This window comes from Psammomys obesus, unplaced genomic scaffold (assembly GCF_907164565.1).
Source record: "Psammomys obesus unplaced genomic scaffold, mPsaObe1.curated_primary_1811, whole genome shotgun sequence".
Lineage (NCBI taxonomy): Eukaryota > Metazoa > Chordata > Mammalia > Rodentia > Muridae > Psammomys > Psammomys obesus.
The window spans coordinates 4,252,027-4,273,363 of NW_026585691.1; the positions used below are offsets into that span (position 1 = coordinate 4,252,027).

At 44.1% G+C, this 21,337-nt stretch overlaps 1 protein-coding gene across 4 annotated transcripts in view; it reads left to right on the forward strand.

The window, feature by feature from the left end:
• Positions 1–12,838, forward strand: part of Ca12 (carbonic anhydrase 12) — a 52,811-nt gene extending 39,973 nt beyond the window's left edge. Inside the window, exons 9-12 of one of the 4 annotated variants that reach the window (XR_008719157.1) lie at positions 8,666–8,698; positions 9,485–9,572; positions 10,255–10,406; positions 12,159–12,838. Coding sequence is in view for 3 of the 4 variants with exons in the window: in XM_055598782.1 (XP_055454757.1) it covers positions 8,666–8,698; positions 9,485–9,572; positions 10,255–10,324 (191 nt within the window). In the remaining variant the exon portion in view is untranslated. Of the gene's footprint in view, positions 1–8,665; positions 8,699–9,484; positions 9,573–10,254 lie in introns of all 4 variants that reach the window. The other 3 variants (XM_055598782.1, XM_055598784.1, XM_055598785.1) reach the window with 3 other exon arrangements.
• The last annotated feature ends 8,499 nt before the right edge of the window (positions 12,839–21,337 follow it).

The following is a 21,337-nucleotide window of genomic DNA, read 5'->3' on the forward strand; positions in this document are numbered from 1 at the left end:
TCTAATCTTGGAGCTTGTACCAGCAAACACACTCCCAGTTGAATAAAGTGTAATAGTTTTGTTTATTCCAACTGCTAGCAACTTACTGTCCTTCTAGGTCTGTAACTATAACTTGAGAAAGTTAACGTTCCACTTGCTCAGTCCTCCATCAGTACACTGACAGTGGGGGTGAGGGCGGGGCACTGCTGCCATCCACACCCACGTTCAAACCTCCGAGACCACTTTCTCAGCACACCTTCCTGAGCTTTGCTAAATTTGGGGATCTGGGATGGCCAAAAGCAGACATGCCCCCATCACCTCCTTGTGCCACTCGTGGATCAATAGGGCCAAACAACAGAATCAACAGGATTAAAATAATCTGTAAGCCCACCTGTCAGAGGAGCCTGGTGCTGTTTGCTGATGCTCCCTTACTATGTGAGATTGTAATTGTCACTTGCTCAGCTTAGTCACCAGCCAGTGAAGACTGTATTTCAAAGCCCTTGCCAGAGGCATTAGAAATCTGCCCTTCCCACTGACCCTTCGGCACGGCCGGCCGGCATTATGTCTGTAGGCTATCTCTGTGGGTCACCCTCATGCCCGAAGATCTGTGTCTCATAATATTGTCCTCTCCAGATACCCCTCACTCAAGGTCATTCCCATTCTCTTCCGTTTCTGAGTCTGAAACACTATCTGCGAACAGATTATTCCCTATATCCTGGAATGTGTAAGACTGTGACAATCCACTTGGTTTCTAGGGAATGACTTGAATGCCTGGGATGTTTTCATTTGCTCTCCAGTCTAGGCACAGCATTCTTCTTCTCCACTCATCTAAGTGGATTATGTAGTATTGAACAAAACTGCTTCAGTTCTCTGTATTCCTGAGACAAGGTCTCCTGTATGTCAGGCTGCCTTGCAACTCACTATGGAGGTCCAGGTTGGCCTTGACCTCATCAGCCTCTCAAGAGGTTGGAATTGTAGGCACGAGGCACCATACCTGGTATGGAATTACTTCAGTTCTTAAATTAAAAAGCCTGGAGATAAAGACAATCATCCACACAAATCAGGGAAAAGTTTGCTTATGGCCCAAGGGTTATAAGAGCTGTTCAACATAGATGTATGTATATGTTCTTGAAAGATGTTTTCCTGGGGTCAGGAGACTTCAATTCAAGGCATTGCTTTGTTTTCTCCTGGCTGTATGGTGTGAACAGAGCACACCCTTCTTTGTCATTGGTTTCCTTGGCCACGGACTGCCAGGCTGGAGACCTGCTCTGACATCCTTTCAGTGCCAACATATGATGGTTCAAAATGTATACTAATAACCGCCAATCCTAACTTTACATTGCAGGGTCAGTGTATGGGGGCAGTTACAGAGGATCAGAAGAGACCATGCGGGAATTTGATTATGACAACTAAAAGTAATCCCCACTTGTACCGATGGACTGTGGCATTGGCGCTAATTAGCCATCTTCTTAGATGGGCTCAGGTCTTAGCAGCTGCTTATAGACCAGACCCTATAGGCAGGTTTGTAGCTAAGTGCTTTGGTAAATCCTGCAAGTCATGCTGTAGTAGATTGACAAGGCTCTAGACAGAAGCTTGAAGACTAATTTCTGGCTTAGGACATGAAGATCAAAGCCCAAATGCAGCTTTGCCACAGGCCCTCCTGCATGGCTTAGTCAGAGCTGTGGCTTCCGTGAGGTTAGGCTCAGCTTTCTGCTTGGAGAATCTCTGCAAGTTCAAGGCAAACTTGGTCACTAGACACTGATTATAGAAACTTGGCCAAACTACTCCTCTTCCTCACACTCTAAAACACAGGCAGCAAACAAAGCTATGCTCTGAGGCAAGATGAAGAAGCATCCCCTAGGCTCAGCTCCCACCCTCCTCTTCCCACAGGTGCCTAGATTCGCGAGGGCCTCTCACAGCCGAGCTGGAGCAGGTCTGGCTAACATGCAGTTCCAGGTTTACAGTGTGAGGCTGTCTGAACACACGGCCCCTCAGTGATTTGGGTTCAATTCTTTGTAGACTCTCCCATGGAGGCTTGTATACAATTAGGCTCTATTTTGTAGAGTTTCCTTTGGAAATTAATAAGAGCTAAGAAACCCAAACATTTTTGGCAGGAACAGAAAATAAAGGAAATCTCCAGGAGAGAAAATGTGTGTGTGTGTGTTACAAAATTTAATCAAATTGAACAAATAGGACTGAACCATTTAACTTGCCTCTGCTACTTTCTCAGAACACTCTTATAAAAGAAGTATAGAGCCTGCTTTCTGCCTGTAAAGGGCTTGTACTTCAATGTAGCCTAGTGTAGGGTTTCTCAGCCCTGGCACTACTGACACATGGGGCAGGACACTTCTTATAGTAGAGGCTTCCCTGTGCCCCATAGCAGTAGCAGGGGTCCCTCATCCTCACCTATTAGATGCCAGCAGTATGTTCCCACTTGTGACATTCAAAAAACATCTCTAGACATTGCCTAGTTCTCTAGGGAGAAGGAGCAAAATGGTCCCATTGAGAAACACTGTCCCCCAGGGATTGGTCAGTGACTTTGTAGGCTTAGGACTGGTTTTCCCCCCCATTAGTAGAGGATTCTAAAGTTGAATATCACATGCTCTGATATTTGTTTTTAATTAAATTTTTATTTTTATTTTATAAGTGTATGGGTACTTTGCCTGCATGTATGTCTGTGTACTATGTGCATGCCTTGTATCCCAGGAGATCAGAATAGGGCGTCGGATTCTGTGAAACTGTATTTGTAAATGGTTGTGAGCCACCATGTTGAGAATCGAACGCAACTCTTGGAAAATCAACCAGTGTTCTTAACCATGGAGCCATCTTTAGTCTTTAGCATATTAATGGCATGGAAACCTGAGTTTTGGATGATGATCCTGAATAAACCAAATCAAGAGAAGCCTTGTTCCCATAGAACTTAAGAAAATATCTTTCTTATATATTTGGGTAAGGCTAGGAGAAGTGGCAAGAGAGAGAACTTCAGCTGGGCACCTTTCTGCAGGACCCTCCTCATCCCTTATCTCCTTCCCACCAGAAGAGGCTCTCTTCTGGTGGTTGTTTTGACTGTTAAAGTCCCTAGTATAGACGGAAACCAGTAGGCCCAGCCAGGTGCTGTTAATCAGCTCTGAAAAATAGCTTCTTCCAAGGAAGACTTGAGCTTGTCCTCAAGGTGGGATGCTAGAGAGAAGACTCACCTGAGGCCAGTTCAGTTTCCTGAGAGCCAGGTACCCTAAGTGAGGATGCTGCAAAGAGCACAGGCCAGGGCCTAGACATGGGTTAATGTCTTCTCAGCCAGGGACACCAACTCTGAGCCCTGATGGTGATGGATAACAAGGCGAGGGACTATCAAACCTTAACACTAATATCTGTCTAGCTCCTTTTAGGCCTATTAGAGGCAGGGAAACTGGAGAGACACAGGAGGCCAAAAAGTTTCTGTAATCATGTCTTTAGTGGGCCTGCTCTGAGGAACTGCATGCTACTCCCAGAGATCTAGAGCCAGCTGAGGGGCATTTAGATGAGTGGATGTGCTGGAATACTGAGCTTGCTAGGCATCAAGGGGGCTCTAACCAGTGGCCGTTTGCAGAGTAACGTTAGAACCTGCTTCTCCTGGAGACACCTGCATAGTTTTAGAAAAAAACTCTCGAAAGAGAGAAGTCTTACCCAGCTAAGATGGCTATTTTTTTTTTTTTTTGAGACCAGAACTTATGTTCTGTGGTTATTGACCTTGTGTTCTTCAAGTTTCTATTTATAAATAAAAGGTGTTAGATGGGAGAGTATCATCGATTCTTCCAAGATATCCTATGAGAAATCAGAGACGTTCCTACCTTCAGATTCCTAGACCTGGATCAGGGGTCTGAACTGTCAGCAGCTGTCATCAGATGTGCTAAGAAGTGAAACCCCAATCCCTCTGGCACACTATGCACTAGCTGTGCACTATAGGGAGAAAGAAAAGAAAGAAAGAAAGAAAGAAAGAAAGAAAGAAAGAAAGAAAGAAAGAAAGAAAGAGAAAAAGAGAGAGAAAGAATGACAGAGAGAAAGAAAGAAAAAGAGAGAGAAAGAATGACAGAGAGAAAGAAAGAGAAAGAAAGAGAAACAGAGAGAGAGAAAGAGAGAGAAAAAAGAGAAACAGAGAAAGAAAGAGAGAGAAAAGAGAAAGAGAGAAAAAGTGATAGAGAGAAAGAAAAGAAAGAGAAAGAGAGAAAAAAGAGAGAAAGAGAGAGAGAAAAGAGAAAGAGAAAGAGTGATAGAAAGAAAAGAGTGATAGATAGAAAGAGAGAAAGAAAGAATGACAGAGAGAAAGAAAGAAAGAAAGAAAGAAAGAAAGAAAGAAAGAAAGAATGACAGAAAGAATGACAGAAAGAATGACAGAGAGAAAGAAAGACCCCATGAGCATTCCATCTTACCCCTGACCCAGAGCAGGCTAGTTCAGGAACAACATCTGGGAAATTATCCCGCCTCCTCCTCTCACACTGGCTCTCTGTGGCCCCCATCCCTGTCCTTTCAGCCTCAGCCCCAGCTGCAGGGCCTCTGATAGGCACATACACTATTCCTTTGTCTGCAATGACTCTCATTCTCAAAATTACTTTAAGGCCCCTCTCCACTACCCTGGAGGTGGCTTTCCAACTTCTTTCATCTAACTTCTTCATCTTTATGGAAGCATGTGGCATATAACTGAATAGCTATTTATTACAACACAGTAAAACCAGAGAGAGAGAATATTATATACACCTTATGGGCTCCTAAGGAAAGGATGCCTGATGTCTCATTTATTCTTTATTCCTGGCACCATGCCTGGTGTGTGTTATAAGCTTGCTGAAAGAATATAACTGACCATTTCCTTTTCCCTTTCCTCCCCAAGTATCTTCTCTCTAGAATGATTTACACATAAACCTGGCCAGTTGTTGAACTTCAAGTCTGTCTTTGTTCTATTCTTAGTTTGCCAACAATGTTAAAATAAAACCATACGTAATTCAAAACTAAAACTTGCAACCGAGGTGTGAAGGCCTGGAGGAAGTTGCCAACTGACGCACTTTTGTTGCTCTGGGCTGACAGGGATACAAGCTCCCCATCCAATTCCCATTACCCCTTAGGCTCTGAAAGCCTGGGCCACTGAATGCAACTCATAGGACAAGAGCCGGGCATGCACCTGTCTCTGAGCAGTGTGCCCTGCGTGCTTGCCATCTGGGAGACAAAGCCCTCAGTTCTTATGCCTGTTTTATAAACCAGTCAGCCCATGATCTGTCTAGTGGTGCCCTTTGGGCAGATTTCTTAGTAGACTTTATTGTATAGGGTTGATGAGGAATAGCGCCCGGTTAGGTGGTCACTGAGCGCTGAAGGGGAGACCAGTACTGCAGTCACTTGACTCTGTGGCTTTGGAACATCACACGGTAACAGTCACTTGTTACCAGCCTAAGCCAATCTCACGTCCTTAAGCAATCGAACTGCTGTAAACCTAAGCTCTCCTGGCTTTTCTTCATAAGACTGGAGACCACTGAAGAGTGGCCTGTGTGTCTATCCCACCTAACATGCTGCCTATGAAAGCAGTCCATGCTTTAACAGGACTTTGAAATAAGAGAAGACTGCACCCAACAACCAAAGTTAAAAATAGAGCTAGAAAATACCAGGCTGTTGTTCCAGGTGCGCCCAGATATGCAAATGAGTGCTTGTTCTTCGGGCTGGATTTGTTTGTGTTTGCACTTGAGGCTTCAGAACACCTCAAAAGCAGTTAACCAGCATCCTCGGTGCAGCCAGATGCCAGTGGAAGATGCAGCTCCTGATACCAGCCCATCCAGGTAGCGAGGTCTTTGTGTTAAGTGTTCCTGACCTTCTGAAGTGTCCTGCTTTCCCTGGACATTGCAGCTGTCTGTATCTGTGCGCAACTTCCTTTTGCGTGTCGTGTTGCCCTATCTCTGTGCACTCTGGCTGGTACCCAAGGACTCCATGGAGGCTCTGAGCAAGCAGCACTCCCTCATCTTCTCGGCATGAGTCCTCCTAGAAGATACCTCAGGAGTCTTTTCTGCTAGGCTCTCATCAGCTAGCTATTATGGGCCACCTTTGAGAGCAAGCCTGTCTCCATTTTCCCCATCTGTCTCATTGTTCTTCTTTAGGAGCTCCCTCATGATCCCTGTTTGGAAATACCCTATATCTGTGTTTAGGCTGAACATAACCTTCTCTAGCTCTGTCGATCTCACACTATCTTTGGTATCTGTACTCTAGTTGCCCACAGGCTGGCCTCACCTGGCTGAGTCTCTGCTGAGGAATACTCTGTCTTCTCTCTCACTCTAGTCCGCAAATCACCTCAATATTTCTCTCTGAAATTCTCATTGCTAGCCCCCTGGCTCTTTAGTTAGCAGATGCTTTGGCCCTATCTTCAGTAAAGCTCAAACCTACTGAGCATGGTCTGTCTCTGCAGACCTTGGTGGGTGCTGCCTAAGTTGGTAGGATGGTGTCCTAGGCACATCTTCTTGCCTTAGACATCATAGAAAGGTATAACTGTTAAGGTGACATGGTCATCAGAGTTTTTCTTCCTTGGTACTTAAGTTCCCATCTTGTTTGGTCAAGCTGCTTTGTTTTTTTGCAACACAAAAGCCTTAGCTGAAAATTCACCTATCCCAGTCTCTGGAACTTTCTTGGTCTTCATTAATGGGCTCACCCCATTGTTTCCAAGATGAAACAATTTAGTCCCTAAAAAGAGGCCAGCCAGGAGTGAAAAACTTGGGTTGTAGCACTGTGTTCAATTATGCTGTTGTCAAAATGCTGAAGAGCAAGCAAGGAAAGGTAGACTCTTCCTCCAGAGAAGCCACCAAGCTGGGCTACTCTTGAGAAAGTTCCACTCTATGGCCTAGCTCTCCATGGGCTTTGCTCAGCAGCCAACACCACAGCACACAGGTACCTCCTCCAGCCATGTGGTAGGAGCATGTGGCTGTTTGGGCCCATGTGGCTCACGCATGCTTATGGTGACTGTGAAAGTGATGGTCCAGTTTGGACAACCTAGCCAGGTGGCTTGCTGGTGACAAGCTTGCTGGGCCAGCCCTTTGAGCTCCTGGAGCTTGAGGAACAAGTGTTTCATCAGAGCCAGAGAAGAGACAGCTAGAGCTTAAGATAAAAATGAACAAGGACTCTGGGCACCATAACCCAGAAAACTCAAATACTAAGTTGTTTTTGGCTGGGACCCAGGCCATGGGGAGTAGAAGCATGAAATTCTCCCTAAGTGGGAACCTGCCCTCCAAACATCTCAAACCATACACTGCTCCCCCTATTCAGTTCACCAGGGAGGCCTGGGCAGGCTATCTGACAAGAAGAGCTACTTAAGAGCTATGAACTTAAGAGCTGGTGGTGGCCAGCCAGAACATGAACAGTCCACACCCTTGGGGACACTCTCCTCATGACAGTTTACTTTCACAGTAGCCAGGACAGCTCAGGGTCAGGCTTATCTCAGAGGCTGGGAAGGCTTGATGTGGCACTGTAAGATGGTAGAGAAGGTGTACAGGTATTACGGCTCCTAGGGAATCAGGCGGACTCTGGCCACAGGACAGGAGAAGGCTGGTGAGTGAAAACTTATGCTGCAGCCTCAGGTCTTGTGCCTGGGTATGCCAAAAGCCCCAAGAGTGAATTCTTACTCTCTGCTGGTACCTCACATGTGGCCAGGGCTCACCTAGAGACTTGGTTCCTATGATGGGCTTTATAGGCATAGGCTCTCTCTCTGTGTGTCACTACCTGTCACGCATGGGCTTCCGGTGTGAAGTTGAACTAACACTACAAATAGACAGGAAATCAGGGGGAATGGGGACAGGCAGGCAGGCATGCATGCACATGCGCACACGTGCACACACACACACACACACACACACACGTGCATGCACGTGCACACACAATGTGAGTGAACACACACACACACACACACACACGCACATGCACACAGTTGCTTTGCAAGTTTCAGAAAACCACCAGAAAAGAGGGTGTATATAGACAGAGACTTCTTTACATGGAGGACATGGCTGAGAGAAAGAAGAAGATCAGTGAGAACCTATAGGAGGCCAGAGGCTGCTTGGGGAAGATGTACTCACAGGGGACCGTGAACTTGGAGATCCCCAGTAGGCTGTGGGACTTTAATTTCAATGGCTGGGCCCCATTCAGAACACTAAGCTCACCCTACTTATTCCTAATAGCAACTTTGGGGGAAGTCATAATACTTGAGCAGAGAAGACAGACTGGCATAGCAGAGGAGTTTGTCCAGTAGGGCCAAGCCACAATGGAAAAGGAAGAAGCAAAGCATGATGGTAGAGCAGGTGGGAGCAGAAGGCTGATGGCAGGCTCCGTGATGAGGAAGATGGTACCAGAGAAGTGGACAACAGCCTGCCAAGGGAGGTTGACTCTTACCCATCGTCACCCTGCCTTTTTGCCCTTTATGCTTAAAAACTCAAGTCTTGTCCTAGCAAAGAAAGTGACTATGATAAGGAACAGGGGATACAGGAGGAAACAGTATGGATCCCTAGGTAGGATCAACCCATCAACCTAAGCCAAGATAACCACCCCCCAAATCTGAATAAGCCCTGCAATACCAACCAAAAATTAAAGGTAACTTTTTTTTTTTTTTTTTTTTTTTTTTTTTTTGCTATGCACTGGTCAGATGCATCATGCCGTGGCTCTAGAGTAACTTCTAATCTTTTCTCCCCCCTTTAAGTAGAAAACCTTACCGACACAGGACTGAGTTTGGGTATGTGGCTTCCTGAGTGTGCATGTTACAACTGGGTGATCCCATGATTTTCAGTGTGATCTGGGCCTGTGATCCTTTCAGCCTATCTTCCCTGCTTCTCTGCTGTCGCTTTGGCTTCTGGTACCCCTCAAGCTGCTCTCTAATTTAAAAAAAAAATTAACTGCCAATCAAATGTTTCTCTAATGAAAGACCAAATCACACTGTGATGTGTATGTAAAAATTCCATTTAAGAGATTCTAAAAACATACCTAAGCCCAATGTTGAAGTCGGGTGGCTGGCCACATGGCCTTCACCATGGGGTTGGTTGTTTGAGACCACAATGGAAATTGGGGACAGCATTGATAGAGTCATCCCAAGAGATCTTACATCCAGCAAGCAAATGTAGATCTTATTGTGTAGCCCAGAGTTTCTTAAAGTGTGGTTTACAGACCATCAGCTGGAGATGTTTGAAAATAAAATGTGTATTCCCAAGTCCCAGGTCTAATAGAGCAAACCAAGTCTCTGAAGGCTGATCTTTCAGAAAGTCCATATAGTGAACATGATCCTCATGCAAGTTTGAGAACCCATGCTAGAAAGCCACCACAATTTGTAAATGCCCCTCTAAGTACAATAGCCAGTCAGTGTCACAAAGCCAGAGGCCAGAATCTGAGAACAGAGGTGGGGAAACGATAATGTTCTGAGGATGACTGTGGAGCTAGGACCTAACTTCACATGTGCCATTGCTGTGATGAGGATGAGATGTGGTTAAGGAAGGAATGTGACATGTGCTCCCTGCCTCTTCACCAGGCATCATCCTTTCAGTTGCCCTGGCTGGTGTTCTTGGCATCTCCATTGTCTTGGCAGTGTCCATTTGGCTCTTCAAAAGGAAGAAAAGGTGAGTTGGTTCGGATTCAGAATTCCCATTCTCAATGAGTGGCTTATGTACCCACGATGACTGGTCTATCTGGCAAGACAACTTTGCCGAATAGCCCCTGTTGCTTAACCCAATACTACCCTAGGAGTTCTGCTCTTAGAACGCTCAAACACTGGCGTCCTTGTATGAAACACTGGCCATTTAAGGGTTACTGTGCTCAGGTGTGGCAGCGACCCTACCAGCTTTGCTGTGTGACCTTGGACAAGTGTTCTGATTTGTTTGTCTTTGCACTAAGATCTTTACATCTGGTTTTTCCTCTATGAATCCAAAAAGAAAAATGAAGAAAAACCTGATTTCTCACTCATACCAGGTATAAGTGTGTAATTTATTTCTCTTGGTATAGAAAATAAGAATGTTTCTAGGAATTATGGCATCAGAAGTTTGAAGTGGGGGTAATAATGGGACCTTCAGAGTGCAGGTTTAGAATGATCCAGCCTTGAAAACAGAAAACGAATAGGTTCTGTTTTAGTTAACGCTTAGTATGATACCATTCTCTCCCAAGACCAACAGACCTGGGAAAGGTCCCCAAGAAAGGAATCAGGACTTCCAAAACTCCTTCATTCCATTCCTGAGCCAGGCTGCTCTCTGGCTTTGTCTCTCTCCTTTTTTGACTAACAAGACTGTGTTCTTATTGTTCCTGTAGCAGAAAAGGTGACAACAAGGGAGTCATTTATAAACCAGCCATCAAGAAGGAGACTGAGGCCCACGCCTGAGGTCCCTGGCACCCTCAGACATCCAAGGAAGGACCTTGCTTTGGACATGCTTTGGCTCTCTGGACACTTGAAATACCTCAAGGTGTTCTCTCGAGCTCACCTGTATTCCCTTCCCCCAGCCTCTTGGGAGGCTCCCAGCTGGGCCTCCCCTGTTCTGCTGTCACAGCCCCCCCCCCCCCGGTGACCAGGGAGTGGGATGAACTGAACCAGGGGTCAGGAGCATTGAGTGAACTTCTCCAGCTGCATGAGATAGCTGAAGATTCTAAACCTGACCTGTTGGTGGGCTACTATGGTGTGGAAAACGCTTGTATCCTAGATTCTGTCTGGTACATTTCTAGTGTCCTGAACATTCTAGTTATTCCCAACCTTCCAGACTAGAACATGCACCCTTTGCTCAGGTGATACTTTTGAAACTCAGCCTCATTTCTCAGGGAGGAGTTATCTTCCTTGGATTTCCTTCTGCTCTAAAAGACCCTCTGGCCTGACCTTACACCTATGGGGAAGAGTTGAGACTGGAAACATCATATTATCCAAAAGAAAGGAAGACTATAATATATTAGGGCATTTTCACAGTCCTGTCTTTTGGGATATCGACACTGACCAAACCTTACAGCAAAGCATGCTCAAGTTCTATTTCTTAGTGGGTAATGAAAAGGAGACAGAGGGGAAACAGGATTGGGGGGTATACGTTGCCCACAATTCTTTCTTTGCAGTCAGAACTGGAGTCAAGATATCCAGTATGAGAAAAACAGTCCAAGTTACTGCCTACTTAGCCTCAGGAGGGCAGTTATGCTTTCTAGTTCACTCCATTACTTGAAAACGAATTGCTTCCTCTCTCCTGGAGTAGATGTGAGCTTTGGAATGATCTACTTCTGTTTTGAACCCATGGGAAGCAGACAGAAGCAAGAATACTGGGCAGATTTGCCTTTTTTTCCCAAATGTCAATTCTACCTTGTCTGATATCCTTACTGCCCGCTCAGTATAAGGACTGTCTTCTCCTCCGGCTGAGGGGAAATCTAGATAATGTTTAGCTAAAATCTATTTTCATCCTGCCAAAGCAGGAAGCTATCTTTGTAGAGCCAAACCAGGTCCCGGTACTTAACTACCAAAGCCAACAGAATGTTTCTAAGATCCTCCTTGTTCTTCCCACTCTGTCACATAGTTTCTGAGAATACTCCATCCCTTCTTCATGCTCCTCCCACAGAAGTGAGAACCCTGTAGAGAGCAGTCAGTTTCATGGCTCAAAAGAAGCCTCAGCCACCGGCCCCTAATTGCTAGTTCCTTGTAATTCATAGGGAGTTCTCTGATTAGTCTCATTTTGACAGCATAGAATGTCCTCTTGAAGCACAAGTTAATATATATTTTTTCTTCTACTCCTTCCTCTGTGTTGATAAAAATCCCTTTTTCTACTATTGCAACATTTCTCAGTAGCAAGCCCTGTGTCTTTGTAGCATAATTCACTTGGGCAAGGTTACAGGTGACCTGATGGGGGCTCAGCTGTGTGTGCAGGATATGTGCATGCACATAAAATCTGACAGCCTTTGAGTCTGGGTGCCACCCTAGCCTTGAGACCAACATGCCTGATGGCATCACCACAGTAAGGATAAGCCTCAAGAAGGAGCAACACAATTTAAGTGGCTTCCTGACCCTGGTCCAGAATCATCAGCCAGAAACTAATATAAAGTGCTCTGGGACAGCAATACTGTCTCAAAGAACTATGCATGGACGAGTTATGCACAGCAAGGTCATCCTACCTGGCATGAAGACTGGTCATAAAAGGAGAGGCGCTAGGAGGTGAAAGCAGTGGCATTTATCCTTCCCTCTTCCCCTTCAGCATGGTCCAGGCATTCAGTCCTCGTTCGATCCTCATGGCTGAGCTGAAACAAAGCCAAGGAGCCAGAAAGAGCGCTCCAAGAAGCAGCGCTGTCAACCTTTAACCCTTGAAGATGCAGCTTTCTTCCAACTCCCCGTCATTCTGTGGACGCCTGGCCACCACCGAGGGAAACCAGTGCTCTGGTATATGGTGCACAGCTCACCTTGCTCTCCTTAACTCAGCTGTGCGAGGTGGAAGGTGGGTGCCTAAGAGAGCCAGGGTGGGCACAGGGTTGGCCACATGGCAGGTAGACATAACCAACACAAGGCACGGGCGGCCGGGGGCATGCTCTGGGGACACAAGGAAGGTTCTGGCTTCACGGTCTTTCCTCTGCCACTAACTGGAGAATTTGAGTTTCTCTGTTCTTTCTTTAGTATCCATCTTCGCTTATAGTAAATCCTGCATCCCTGGCTTTAATAGACATTCTAGAATTTGCTGCACTGACTGTCTTGATCATGTTTCTATTCCTCTCCCTCTCAATACTCTTCGAAGGCCTCCTGATCGGCCCTGAGGAAGTGCTAGGGGTTGACAGTATCCCTGGGTCCCTGTGCCTCAGCCCATAGGTCATTATGATGATAGTCTGTTTAGCACTTCCATATTTATTGTACCAATGATTGTAATGAAGACATACACTGAAAATATGAGAAATTATAATAAAAATGTTTTTTTTTCAGATCAGATTGATTTTTTTTTCCAGGTTAGAGTGAATGAAGCATTAGTATTAGTGATATGTAACTAATGAGAACAAAAGGTCTTGTTATTTGCATCCAGCTCTTAGAATCTGGCTCCAAGGAAAACACACAGATGGACTGAATCTCTTAGGATGGAGGGTATGAGGATATATGGTGTGTGCAGCTCTGGGTCATGTAGCTGCTTATTGGTGAGACTGGGAAATCCAGAGTAATTAGGGAGGGCTTAGGAGGGAACAGAGCCTTCAAGAACAAGTCACGGGATGCCTCTTGCTCAGCAGTTGGAAGGCTGAGACAGGAGCATTGGGAGGCCAAGGTCAGGGCCTGGAGGGATAGCTAAGGAATTAAGAGAACCTGTCCGGGGTCACTATCACCTGTGACTCCAGCTCCAAGGGATGCAACGTCTTCTCCTGGCTTTCGGGTACCCATACCCACTGAACAGATGGATGGAGAAAGAGGAGGCATCCCAAATCAGAGGCCTGTGACTATAGAGAATAAATGGCTCCATGTCTCTTCTTATACCTGAGAATACTACACACAGTAGGTGGATAGCCTCTTTTGGCTGCCCCTTTCCTTGCTTTGGATCCTTTGCAAAACAAACTATCACCTCCAAATAGCCTTTTGTCTAAATCCAGATTTCACACACTGCCGTGCTGAAGAGGCAGTGCCGTGTAAGTTACCGTCGGTCCTGTTGTTGTTTGTGTGAGTTATTTAGGGAAGCCTCCAGTTTTCATCCTGTAACGGTGAACTATCCATGAGTAACATGTTCTGGGTGGTGACACAGCAGCTGACCCAGCTTTGAACTAGAAGTTTTGATGGCTGAGAATCCAAGCTCTCTCCACTTTGGCACTCTCCCAAGTGTCATAGGCATTTGCAGGGATGCGGACGGGTTGGGAGCAAGACACGGGGCTCCCTGAAATGCTTATGTTTGGGATTTTCTCTTATCCCTCTAGGCAGGAGGCTGGGAAGACACCTCCTGAGTCAGGCAGCATCTCCTTTCTCGCAGACTTTCTCCCTGTTCTATAAAACCAAGACTCATCTGGGTTAAGCTAGAGAAGCATGCAGGTGGCAGATACCAGTGGCAGAAAGCCTTCAAGCCCTCCCTCAGCTGGGGCATTCCCTTATCTAAATACACCTAAGCTGGGCCTTGAAGACAAAGTCACAGGATACTTGTGCTTCTAGCCCTTGGGAGGCTGAGCTAAGGAGGATTAGGAGTTCAAGACCAGATGAGGTAAGGAGGACCAAGAGTTCAATACTACATAGTGAGACCCTATCTAAAAAAAGAAGATGGCATCCCAAACTAAAGGACTATCCAACAGAGGTGACATGAAATTGCCACACAGCACGCTTTAGATCATCAGTTTTCAACCTGTGGATCATGACCCCACTTGGGATTCACATATCAGATTTACATTACAAATCGTAACAGTGGCAAAATTACAGTTATGAAGAAGCAGCAAAATAATTTTATCATTGGGAGTCACCACAACATGAGAAACTGTATTAAAGGGTCTTAGCAATAGGAAGGCCGAGAACCACTACTTTACACTTTCCAGTGCCCACACAAAAAAGGGGGGGATGAAGAAACCAGTGACATTTGAATACTCTTATATAATCCAACGGACCCAAGATAGTGTCGTTATCAGCTGCTATGTTACCGGCACTTCAATGACACATTTCAATTATACTATCATCCATCTTGAAAAATTGTTCTCTATTTTACATGTACACTATATTTGCTGCATGGGGAGGGTTAGGTCAAGAGGACCAACTTGGGGTCAGAAGATGGAGGTGGGAGACAAATTTTAGAGGATAGCAGAGAGGGAAGGAGACAGGAGGAAGGGGGAAATCAAGATGAACAGGTCAGCACCAGACCTTGGACTTGTTTCCTCCTCTCCTATTTCTTCCTTGTATCAATAGCTTCTCACCCTCCTGACCCTGAACGCTCCCTGGAGGGTCCAGCTACAGGGGAGTGACTTAGACTTGGAGTGTCCCAGTGACTTTGCTTCATCCCTACTGTGACTGGTCCCTGATGACTCTCAGTAGAGGCCAGCCTCTTTCTTCTGCCTCCCTCACTCCTCCCATCTCCTCAAAGTCCTCTCACCACAAGGTATTTCTAGACGTTCAGTACCAGTCAGCTGAAGAGGCATGCACACGTGAACTCTGTCGCTTGCACAGATCCGCCCTCTGTTGGAGAGTGGTGCTCCCTCAAGAGTCACAAATCCCATAAGGTCCACTCCCAGGAGAAACGGAAACCCCTGTGGGGTCTGCAAGAAGCCGAGGCACAATCCCTAGACACCATCTGCAGGGTAGCCTGGGTATGGCCCCACTGAGCTGCCAGGGGCTCACAGTGGCTCTTGTACCTCAGACTCGACTGTTGTTCAAGGTTTCAGGGAGGTGTGAGGCTGGATGCCATGGGGAGAGCCCCCTGTTCCACTTATGCCCCTTCATTATGTATTATATATTCACTTGGTCAGCTAGGGCCTCTCAATACTCTAAGTCAAACTCATCATTTCCACTTGAGTTCACTCCTTTCAAATATTAACTCTTTTAATTGCCTACAATGTGCACAACAAACACAGGATCCCTGGGTTCAAGGGTATATCAAGACCTCTAGAACTACTCAGTAATGAGAGCACCAACCATGCTTCTCTTAGAGAAGCATATGTATGTATGTATGTATGTATGTATGTATGTATGTATGTATGTATACATATATATTCTCTCTGAGAAAAAAAAATATATATATATTCTAGTGAAACATATAAAACAACCAGTTAGCATATCTGACTGAACTAGGTCTCACATACCTTAGTGTCTCTCCTTGTGACTCACATAGAATCATTTGAATCCTTTCCATGGAGGGCCATGCATCCATTAACAAATACAGTTCAGAAGCCCAACACTTCCTTTCAACCACTGGTGAAATGAAGGTAACACCCCTCTTCTCGATTAAAGTCATGTTCAACTGAGTTTACCATATACTGTCTCATTTGAAAGCAAAGATTTAATGAGCTTTATTGTCTGCTAAGTACAGCGTGATTGTGACAGGGTCTCTATCAATGAGCTCACAGTTTCAGTTAGGGAGACAAAAGCCACTGACGATAACATATATGAACCTGAACTTAATGCTACACTGTCCATCAACAGAAGAATGGCTAAACAAATAATGGCATACACACAAAACTAAATTCTATAAATAAAAAGTTTCAAATACTGATATTAACTAAAACAAATAAATCTTGGGGAATTGCTGGACAAAAGAAGCCAGGGACAGAACTACAGATCATGTCATTCTGTACATATAACATTCAAAAATAAACAAAACCTTTTTGAAAAAAAAATATTTGTGTGTGTCTAGGGAAGGGGCATATGAGCCACAGAGTTTATGTGGAGGTAAGAGAACAAGTTTGTTGAGTCAGTTCTTTCTTTCTACCTTTACATAGGTTCTGGAAATTGAACTCAGGTCACCAGGCTTGTATGACAAGTACCTTCATCCATTGAGCCATCTTGAGGGTTCCAAACAAGCAAAATTTACACCTCTGATGTTAGACACAAGTGCCACTGGAGAGGTTTGAAAGGAGGAAGAGAAAGCATTAGGGGAAGGAAATGGTCTCTGTCTTTGCAGGAGAGGAGTGACAAGAGTATACAGAGACCAGTATATATTCATTTTATTTTATGTAAATTATCCTCTGTTTTAAGAATAAAACAAATAGGGATCATGGTAGAAAAAGCCACTTATCCTTATAAATCTAATAAAGTAAGGTAAGCTTCACACAGGAAGTGGCACTTGAGAAGGACCTTGAACTCAGATGCTTCCTAGGTGGAGCTAAAAAAGAATGAAAGTGCAGAGGTATAAAAGTTCATGGCACTCTGCCCAACAGTTGGCCATAAGTCTCAGCATCTGCTTTGATAGTCTGCAGAGCAGAGCCTTTCAGAGGCCCTCTGTGGCAGGTTCCTAATTTGTTTCCTGTTTTCTTCTTCTGATGTCCATCCTCTTTACCTTTCAGGATGGGGATTGAGCATTTTAGTCAGGGTCCTCCCTCTTGATTAGTTTCTTTAGATGTACAGATTTTAGTAGGTTTATCCTACATTATACATCTACATGAGTAAGTATATACTGTGTGTGTCTTTCTGCTTCTGGAACAGCTCACTCAGGATGATCCTTTCCAGTTCCCACCATTTACCTGCAATCTTATGAAAGAAGAGGGGAAATAGTAAAATCTGGAGAGGGCAGGAACTCCACAAGGAGAGCAACAGAACCAGAAAATTTGAACACAGGGGTCTTTCCAGAGACTCATACTCCAACCAAGTACCATTCATGGAGATAACCTAGAACCCCTGCACAGATGTAGCCCATGGCAGTTCAGTATCCAAGTGGGTTCCATAGTAATGGGAAGAGGGACTGCCTTTGACATGATTGGCCTGCTCTTTGATCACCTCCCCCTAAGGGGGGAGCAGCCTTACCAGGCCACAGAAGATGACAATGCAGCCACTCATTCCTGATGAGATCTGATAGACTAAGATCAGGAGGAAAGAGAGGGGGACCTCCCCTATCAGTGGACTTGGGGAGGGGCATGCGTGAAGAAGGGGGAGTGAAGGTGGGATTAGGAGGGGAGGAGAGAAGGGTTTAGGAGGGGATACAAAGTGAATAAAATGTAATTAATAAAAGTTAAGAAAATAATGATGAAAAAAAGTTCATGGCACAACTAAATAAAGAAAGCTCCAATGATGTATTTGAGAATATCCAAGAATAAGTAGGTCTTTGATTCATCTTAAATGAATTTTTATATAGGGTGAGATATTCTAATTTCATTCTTCTATCTGTGGATATTCTGTTTTCTCAGCTTTATTTGAAGAGGCTGGCTTTCTCTCCGATGTATGATTTTCAAGACATCTTTGTTAGAACTTAGCGAGCTACAGCTCTGTGGGTTTATTTCTGGGTGTTCTTTTCTGTATTCTATTAGTCTACATGTCTGTTCTTGTGCCAGTACCATGCTGGTTCTGTTACTATGGATGCATAGTATGACTGGAAATCAAGCATAGTAAAACTCCCAGTGTTGCTCTTTCTGTCTAGGATCTTTGGCAATTTGGGGTGCACTTTCATATGAAGTTTATGGTTGATTTTTCTAATTTGGTGAAGAACATAATTGACATTGTAATGATGGCTTCACTGAATTTATAAATCATTCTCAGTAATATAGCCATTTTTATAATACTGAATTTTTCTTTTTTAGGTAAGTATCTCACTCTGCAGCCCTGGCTTGCTTGGAACTTGCTATATAGATCAAGCTATCCTCACTCCTGCCTCTGCCTCCAGAGTGCTGGGATTATAGTGCTACCATATATATTAACCTTCTGATCCATGAGCATGGGAAACTTTTCTTCGACCATCTTCATCACTTTGATTCTTTCTTTTCTCCTCCTCCTTCTTGTTTTAAAGTTTTCATTGTTGATGCCTTTTATCTCCTTGTTTAGGTTTAGGACTATTTTTAGGCTATCATGAACAGAATTGTGTTTCAGATTTCTTTTTCAGCATGTTCATTATTGGTTCTTAGAAAAGCTACTGATTGTGTATGTTGATTTTTGTATTCTGCTACTTTACTGAAACTGTTTTCAGATCAAAGAGGTTCCTGGTAAAACCCGTTAGCCTTTTATGTGCAGGATAATTTGACTTCTTCCTTTCATATCTGTGTATCTTTTCTCTGGTTTTATTGCTGTAGCTATTACTTCAAGTACTGTATTATGTAAGAGTAGAGTAAGTGTAGACTTGTGTCTTCCTCATTCCTGATTTTAGGGAAAAAAAATTTATCAGAGCCTTCAAGGGGATTTCTCCAATTCTGTTCCTAAGTCTTCCTATCTTATCCACTAAAGAGAAAGCCCAGGATGAACCTCACTGAAAAGCTGACACTTAGTTTTAAGACTATAGAACAGTGGTTCACAATGTTGGGGAGGAGGTCACATATCAGATGCTTATGTTACGATCCATAACTGCAGCAAAATGACAGTTATGAAGTAGCAACAAAATAATTTTATGGTTGGGGGTCACAACAACATGAGGGACTTTATTAAAGAGTGGAAGCATTAGGAAGGTTGAGAACCACTGTTACAGGGCTTGACCCCAACCTTACTGCTGCACTAACAGAACTCCAGTATCTAACAGTGTGTTACAGCAGAAAAAAACTACCAGACAGACGGTCTCTAAAATAAGCACTTAGGGAGGCCACAGCCAATAGGACATCAAAACAAGAGCACCTAAAAGAACCCTAAGTTTCTGGCCCAAACAGACAGCAAACTCTGCTTCTGGTACAAATAATCAGCAAACATTCAATGTAGTCTAATCCTATGCAGATAACATGAAACTCACCCTTAATAGCTTGCTTACTTACCAGGTGATCTCCAGCTCTCACCAGATAATGACAAGCCATATTAAAAATCAAGAAGGGGGCTAGGGAGATGGCTAGCTGGTTAGAGCTCTGTGCAAGAGTAGGGACAGGAGTTCAGATTCCCAGAAACCATGTAAATGCCAGGTGGGTGTGGTGGCCTGCTTATAATCTCAGCCTTGGGAGACAGACAGGGAACTCCCAGAGCAACTGGATAGCAAGAGTGCCCATATTAGCAAGTACTGGGTTAGACTGAGAGACCCTGTCTCAATAATAAGGTGGAAAACAACCTAACCAAGGGGTGATTCTTGACATAAACTTCAACATTCATGTGCACGAGTCTCTACAAACACACACACACGGAAACAGAAAAAGAGACAAGAATAAAGCTGAGTCTGAAAAGAGAGATTTTTATATTTTTTCTTTTTTCAAAAGGTGTATATTTATTTTTATTCAATATGTATGAGTGTTTGGTTGCCTGTATGTATGTGTACCATGTAAATACAGTGCCCTCAGAAGAAAGAAGAGGATGTCAGAACCCTGGAATTGGAGTCAAAGAAAGTTGTGAACCTCTATGTGGATGCTGGGAACTAAACCTGTGTCCTCTGCAAGGGCAGCAAGTGTTCTTCACCACTGAGCCACTATCAGATTTTCTATTTCTTGAATAAGCTTTATGAGTGTTTCTTGGACATCATTAATTTAATCTAAAATCTAAAAACATTATTTTTAATTATACACATGTATGTATGCTTATATGTGGGTGTGTGCATGTGAGCACTGAGGCCCATGGAGGCCATAAGTGTAGGATCCTTTTGAAATGAGAGTTACAAATGATTCTGAGCTACCAGACACAGTTGCTGGGATTGAAACTCAGTTACTTTGGAAGAAGAGTACGTACACTGTTCTTAACTGCAGAGCCCACATCTGAAAATGTAAATTTATTGACATTAAGTTCACCTCAGTGTTGCCTTTTTATCTATTAATGTGAGATCTCTAGTGAGGTTTCACTTTTCTTTTTGTTCTTATCTGTTCTTTTCTTTTTCCTTTAGCCTTATTTTTCCTTCTTTTCCTAATTTCTGATTTTGAACATTCGTATTTATCTAATAAGGCTTTGATGCTAAATATATCCCTCTCCACTCACTCCCCGGGGACTTTGATTTAGGAGCTGTTTTCCTCTCTACTGAATCATTCCCATTATAGAACATCTCCAACACAGGTACAGCCCTTATAACACAAAAGAACAGACTTTATGGCTCCCACACCCTCCTCCAACTATCCTCCCACCACTCTGTAATACTGCACCCTGGAGGCTGAAATGTCCTCCCATCCTCTAGAGCCTCCTCCATTTAGCTCATCAGCCTTATCTCCACAGTGAAATTGCTTTCATAAAGGTCACCAGCAAGTTTCTCCTCTCTGTAGGTTACCATCTTCCAGCTCTTCTTACTCATCCATCAGCAGCATTTGACAGCTTTTGTTCTTGCTCCCAGCATACCACCCTCCCCTGGTCTTCCTTCCTGTCTTCCTTCCTGTCTTCCTTCCTTCCTTCCTTCCTTCCTTCCTTCCTTCCTTCCTTCCTTCCTTCCTTCCTTTTCCTTCCTTCCTTTTTTCCAAACTCTTCTGCTTTACAGTTCTCACTTGGGTTACTCAGCCAGTACTTGTTATTTTGTATCTCTATAAGCTGCTCAGTGCCTTTCATCCTCCTAAAATCTGAAATGGTATGTATTTAAGCTTTTTGTAGTACTCACAATTTGTAATATTGTTATATTGCCTTAACACAATAGTTACAGGTTTTTGAGGCAGGCAGGGTCTTACTGCAGCTCGGGCTGGCCTGGAAATGACAGTGCTCTTCCTAACTCACCTTCCCAGGCACTGGAATTACAGGTATGAGCTTCATGATTGGCCAAAACTTAGATGTTTTAATCTGTGTAGTTAACTACAAATTCTCCAGTGATAAAAATCTCTGTAGTACCTTCTTTCTTCCATCCTTCAAACCCATCTAAATAGTGTTGTATGAAAGGCAAACAAACCTCAAGAGCATATAAACTCCATTTCTGATTTTACACAAGCA